At 47.9% G+C, this 6,000-nt stretch overlaps 1 protein-coding gene across 1 annotated transcript in view; it reads left to right on the forward strand.

Annotated features, from left to right (window-relative positions):
* The window catches only part of LOC129692400 (calreticulin-like), a 30,657-nt gene that overhangs the window by 22,973 nt on the left and 1,684 nt on the right, over positions 1-6,000 (forward strand). Inside the window, exons 5-8 of the mRNA XM_055628737.1 lie at positions 33-242; positions 661-774; positions 1,817-1,960; positions 4,796-4,888. Coding sequence (XP_055484712.1) covers positions 33-242; positions 661-774; positions 1,817-1,960; positions 4,796-4,888 — 561 coding nt within the window. The remainder of the gene's footprint in view (positions 1-32; positions 243-660; positions 775-1,816; positions 1,961-4,795; positions 4,889-6,000) is intronic.

The raw sequence follows: 6,000 nt of genomic DNA on the forward strand, positions 1-6,000 counted from the left end.
TGGAGCTGAACCGCTGCCCGTTCCCCTCCTAGATTAATAAGGACACTCACCTGTACACTCTGGTCATCCGCCCGAACGGGACGTACGAGGTGAAAATCGACAACGAGAAGGTGACGAGCGGAATGCTGGAAGATGACTGGGACTTCCTGCCTCCCAAGAAGATTAAAGACCCCTACGCCAGGAAACCAAGGAAATGGGATGAGCGGCTACAGATAGAGGATCCTGACGATAAGAAACCTGAGGTCAGAGGGCGTTCAGCTGGCAGGCTAACCTCGGGGAGGAGGAGCCGCGGACATACAAGCAGATGACTAAAGTCAAGTGTCTGGGCGGTTGGCGCCGCGAGAAAAATGAGAGTCCAGCAGACATGCTCAGGGCAGCAAGACTAAAGGTGAAGGCTGTGTGGGAGCAAGCCGCATACAAACCGTAGCAGCAGCTCACGTGACTGAGGGCAGGACGAGGGCAGAGACAGGGATAATACCCACCTGAAGTGAGCTGGTGCACCCAGAGGTCCTTAATGACCCTTTCTCTCCCACACTGGGCCATCACACAGTGGAGCAGGAGGGCAGGGTGGGTAGGGAGCCAACTCTTGCTGTCTCTGCTCGGGTCCACCGTTCCCTCCCAGGTCGTGTTTCTATCGTCACGAAGGAACATGTGTTTTAGGACTGGGAGGACTCGGAGTTCATACCAGACCCGGAAGCCAAGAAGCCTGATGACTGGGATGAGGCGATGGACGGGGTGTGGGAAGGGCCGCTGATACTGAACACCAAGTACAAGGTGAGGAGCCAGCTTCTCTTTCCAGCGAGACTTCATAAAGTGAGATCACCTGGAAGAGGTGTACATTCTGACTCATAAAATAAAATTTCTAGCCTGCAGGCTTGTAATCCTAGCCTTCAGGAGGTTGAAGCAGGAGGATTGCAATTTCAGGGCCAGGCTGGGCTGTACAGCAAGACCCTGTCACAAAATAAAATAAAACAGAATGAAAAACAAAGCAGAAATTCCGAGATTCCCACTCTACACTCTGAATAAGACGGTGACCACATCACAGCCCTCTTCTCAGCTTCCTCCTGCTTGCAGGAGGAGGGTTGGTAAAGCCAGCACTAAAGAGGTGATGGTCTAGGCAGGCTTGGGCAAGGAGCTTGTCCAGAGTTGGGGAAAGCTGCCAGTTAAAGGAACATGATACACACAGGAAATGGGCTAGGCCTCAGGCGTGGGATGTCTCAGAAGCCGGCCAGAAGGGCAAAGAGCGGGCTCTCCAATAATCCAAAGTATTTTGAGGACAGGGGGATTGCTTCTCAAGGGTCAGCTCCTGATCTCATGTCCCAAACGAGAGCTAAAGGAATCTGGCTGACAAGTAAGTAGCCCAGCAATAAAAATGGCTGGAGCAGGATTTTATCTGGCCACAGTTTCCTGGGCTACACGAGAGAAAGAGAACAGCTCCCAGTGCCAAGATATCTAGGCGATGTTCTCCAGGAAGCTGCGTTTTTCTTAACTTCATGGAGCTACCTGTTCAGAGGGAGGGCCAGGCCGGAGGAGACCCTGCCGTGCCATTTTACCCACAGTGGGTGGAAAGGGAACTGGAAAGAGTCTTATGCTCTTATGCAGAGAAACGGAAAGTTCTAGCAGTCTCGTGCAGAACTGTTTAGAAGTCGATTGATGCTTTCTGATTGTCTGATATTAGCTCTTATGCAGAGAAACGGAAAGTTCTAGCAGTCTCGTGCAGAACTGTTTAGAAGTCGATTGATGCTTTCTGATTGTCTGATATTAGAAGAATGGAATTATTACTGACATGACCACTCTTGGCTGGCTCTCCATTTAGGGAGAATGGAAACCTCGGATCATTGACAATCCCAATTACCAGGGGGAGTGGATTCACCCAGAGATAGACAACCCCAAATACAGGCCTGACCCCACCATTTGTCATTATCACAACATCAGCGTCCTTGGCCTGGATCTTTGGCAGGTAAAGCACTTTGGGCTCACAGCCCCTGACCGGTTGTCCTGGGAGCTGCCGCAAAGCAGAAGAAGCCCCAGCCTGGAACTTACAGACTTGAATAAATCTTGATCATCCTAATCCTCAAACAGCTCCTCTTTAAAATGGGAAGTAATTCTATTCATCCTCAAAATCTACAAGCCAAATTTTACTTAGTCTCTTCTCTGTAGCACTGAGTTAAAGACTTTGCATGCTTGTTTAACTTTTTGTCAAGTATCTATTTCTCAGCATCGAAAGGCTCAGAAAAGTTGAATAATTTTCCTGAGGAGATGCATCTGGTGAAGTAAGCAGAGAACTTGGGCCCAAGTGTTAGTCTTTCTAGTGCCCGTGAGGTGAGGAGGCAGGACTTGCAGAGAGCACATGCTGTACCACTGAGCTCTTCTGTACCCCACTCCATTTTATTAATGAGGTGTAGTTAGGGCTCAGAGGTGTAGACTGGCTCATAGCTAAAGACTTACATTCCTTTGTATCTTAATTTAAATTTTATTTTTCTGTGGTGTGTGTGTGTGTGTGTGTGTGTGTGTGTGTTTGTGTGTGTGTAGGCCAGAGCTTGATACCTGCCTGTTCTCTCTCAACCATCTGTCCATCTTACTTGCTGCGACTGGGTTTCTCACCAAGCCTGGATCTTGCTGTTTTGCCCAGGCTGGCTGTCCAGTGAGTCCGCCTGTCCCACGGGGTTGGGATTACAGGCCTGGGCCGTGATGCCTGGCTTTGCATAGATGCTGGAGACCCAAACTCAGGTCCACATAAACACTTTTCCCGCTGCCATCTCTCGAGCCCCCCACTCTTCCCACTTTTATGATCCAAGTGGCATCGCACAGAAACCTCCAATGAATTCACTTGTTAAAACATCTTTAGAACTTTATGTTTTACAATCAAACACACCTCTTTTTCACATGTTTTTTTCTCTTGATTATGAGAATACTGCAGCGGAAGTGCGCTTTCTTCCATCCACATTTTGCAGATAAAAACTTGTAAGCACAGATGGGAGATGAGTAGATCAAAGTCTGCAGACGACCAAGCGTTAGGACGAAGGGCTGCCACTCCCGTAATCCGGGAGCGTGAGTAAGGTGGAGAGGGAACCAGAGGTCACCAGAGAAAGCAAGAACACTCCCTTCCGTGCAGAAGATGGGCAAGCCAGCACATGGGCAGTTTCCTAAGCGGGATTCCAGACGACTCAAGAGAAAAAAATCCAAAAGGTCAGAAAACATCTCACAGCTGCAAAAGGAATTTTACAAGCCAACTGAAGACATGACTTAGAGCAAATTGAAAATTCTGCTCTTCCATGTCCATTTGCCATTTGTTTTTCTGCTGGAAGCAGTGTTAATGGAATGATGTGAGCCAAGTAAAAAAGGCTTTCTTATTAAAAACAAAAATGCAAAAAAAAAAAAAATATATATATATAGGCTTTTGGCTGCAAAAGAATAAGACAGAGCTTTATAAAGTACAGAGGAAAGACACACAAGCCCTCATACTGCAGAACTTTTTCTTAGTCACACAGCTGTTTGAGTAAAATGAACACTGATTTATTTCTTTTTTTTTGGGGGGGGGGGACAGGGTCTCATTATGTAGCCTTGGCTGTCTTAGAACTCACTATATAGATCAGGCTGGCCATGAACTCACAGATATCAACCTAGCCCTGCCTCCCAAGTTCTGGGATTAAAGATGGATATCACCATGCCAAGCTTAACAATGATTTAGTCAACATATTGTGAAAATTTTTAAAAAAAGTCACAGATTGGCCAACTTTTGGTCCTTTTGACATATCCAGTTACCAAAAAGTTATAATAATCGTTACATTTTATTGAATGACATCCACAAGACACTGGTCTTTAGATGCATGAGTTCTAATCTTCATGACACTGCCATCAGACAGTTACTATTTTCTATGATCCACATATTGTTACTGTTTTGAGATGGTTTACTCTGTCATCCTGGCTGGCCTGGAACTCTCCAGGTAGTCCAGGCTAACCTCGACCTCACAGAGCTCTGCCTGCTGCCTGCCTCTGCCTTCTGAGTGTTGGGATCAAAGAAGCGTACACCACATTCATCATCACCATCATCGTTAATTATTACACACAGGGCCTGGTCGAGCTCACACTCACCATGTAGCTGAAGGGGACCCTGCACTCCTGATCCTTCTGTGTTAAACCCCCACAATCTGAGCCGTCCTGCCCGCCTTCCTGATTTCCTCAGGACAGAATAACTTGGAGGGGTTGAGAAGATTGCCTACTGTCATCGATCTAGCCGGTCTGTTCACCTACGCGCGTTGTGCTCCTTTCTATTTTATTCCTCTGTCGTGACATAAACACTGCAGAGCTCTAACCTTTTAGTCACGAACGCTAAAACCCTGTTTCAACTCTAGTTCCGGGGGATTAAACACCCACTTCCAGTCTCTAAGGGCTCCTTCATGCATGTGGTGAGCAGAAACTGACACAGGCATACAAATTTACATATAAGTAAATAAGGCAAAGCCTTTCGGTGTGTGTGTGTGTGTGTGCGTGCGAACATGTGTATTCCCATGGCCACAGGAGAACATCAGGTGTCCTTTTCTGCCACTTTCTGCCTCATTCTCTTGAGCCATGGCCTCTCCCTGAACCTAGAGCCAGCAAACCCCAGTGGTCCTCTCGTCTCTGCCCCAGACAGCTCTGGGACTGCAAGGCCCTCTCACAGCCGCCTTCCACCCATGCTAGGGATTCGAACTCAGGTCCCCACGCTTATGCAGCAATTACTCTTCCCCACCAAGCCATCTCTCCAGCCCCCTGCAATCCAGTTGTAATAATCTCACATTTTTCATTTCTGTAGGTGAAATCGGGCAGCATCTTTGACAATTTCCTTCTAACGAATGATGAGGAGTTTGCTGAAGAGGTTGGAAATATGACCTGGGGGTTAAGAAAGGTGAGCTATCCCTTCACCCTGAATTCCACATGCCTGATTCTGCCATTTCCAAAATCAGGACTCACAACCCTTGTCCCAGTTCTGGTCCGTTGGCCTTGAGAGACAAAGCACTCACTTTCCCTGGACATCTTTGACTCTAGGCTTGTCACTCTGAGCACTTTGCAAAAATGTATCTCACTTGACCCCGAAGGCTACCTTGCAATATAGATATTATTCCATTTCTCCAGTGTGGGAACAGATTCAGGGGCTGAACTGCCCAAGGTCACGCACGCACAGCCTGTGACTGGTTGAGTTGGAGCCTGCCTTCTCAGAGTACCATTAGAGGGAGCCTCTCAGCAGTGTTTGCCAGCCCCTCCCTTCCCAGAGCTAGTCTGTGTGTGGAGTCTGGGACACCGGCTTCGGGAGGAAGACATCCAGATGTCCTGTCCCGGTGAAAAGGTCAATCCTAGTAGGTTTATAGCCAGGGCTTAGTAATTCAGCAGCAAACATAGGTACCTGCACAGCGCAGACACAGAGAGGAAAAAACGAGAACCACAACCCTGACCTGCCTGCCCTGAGCTAGAGAAAAGACTCCATTTGCTGTGCAAGCTTGAGGATCACAGGTCAAAGTCCCACAACCCACAGGAAAAACAGGCACAGGAAGGCTAGGCAAGCACTCTACCACTGAGGCGTATTCCTAGAATTCTTTTTACTTCTTATTTTCAGACAGGGGCTCACCAAATTACCCAGGCCGGCCTTAAACTTACTGCCTAGCCAAGGCTGACCTTGAGCTTGTCTCCTTTGTCTTCAGCCTGCTAATAGTTGAGAGCACAGGTCTGTGGCACCAGGCCTGACTCCCAGTGGATCTAACCGAAGCTGTCAGGCTTGGTAGCATTGGTCTTTATCCACTTGGCTGGCTTGTTGACCCGGTGCCCGGATTTAAAAACACTTTTTGATCTAGTCTTGTCTTGCTTTACTGTAGTGTTATCATCATGATGTTGTGATACTACAGATCTAACTGAGAGCTTTGTTCACACTGGACAGCCATTGCACTACCGAACCACTACACGGCTCCCCAGCCCTGTAACACACACACACACACACACACACACACACACACACACACACACACA

The sequence above is a fragment of the Psammomys obesus genome, unplaced genomic scaffold (assembly GCF_907164565.1).
Source record: "Psammomys obesus unplaced genomic scaffold, mPsaObe1.curated_primary_1811, whole genome shotgun sequence".
Lineage (NCBI taxonomy): Eukaryota > Metazoa > Chordata > Mammalia > Rodentia > Muridae > Psammomys > Psammomys obesus.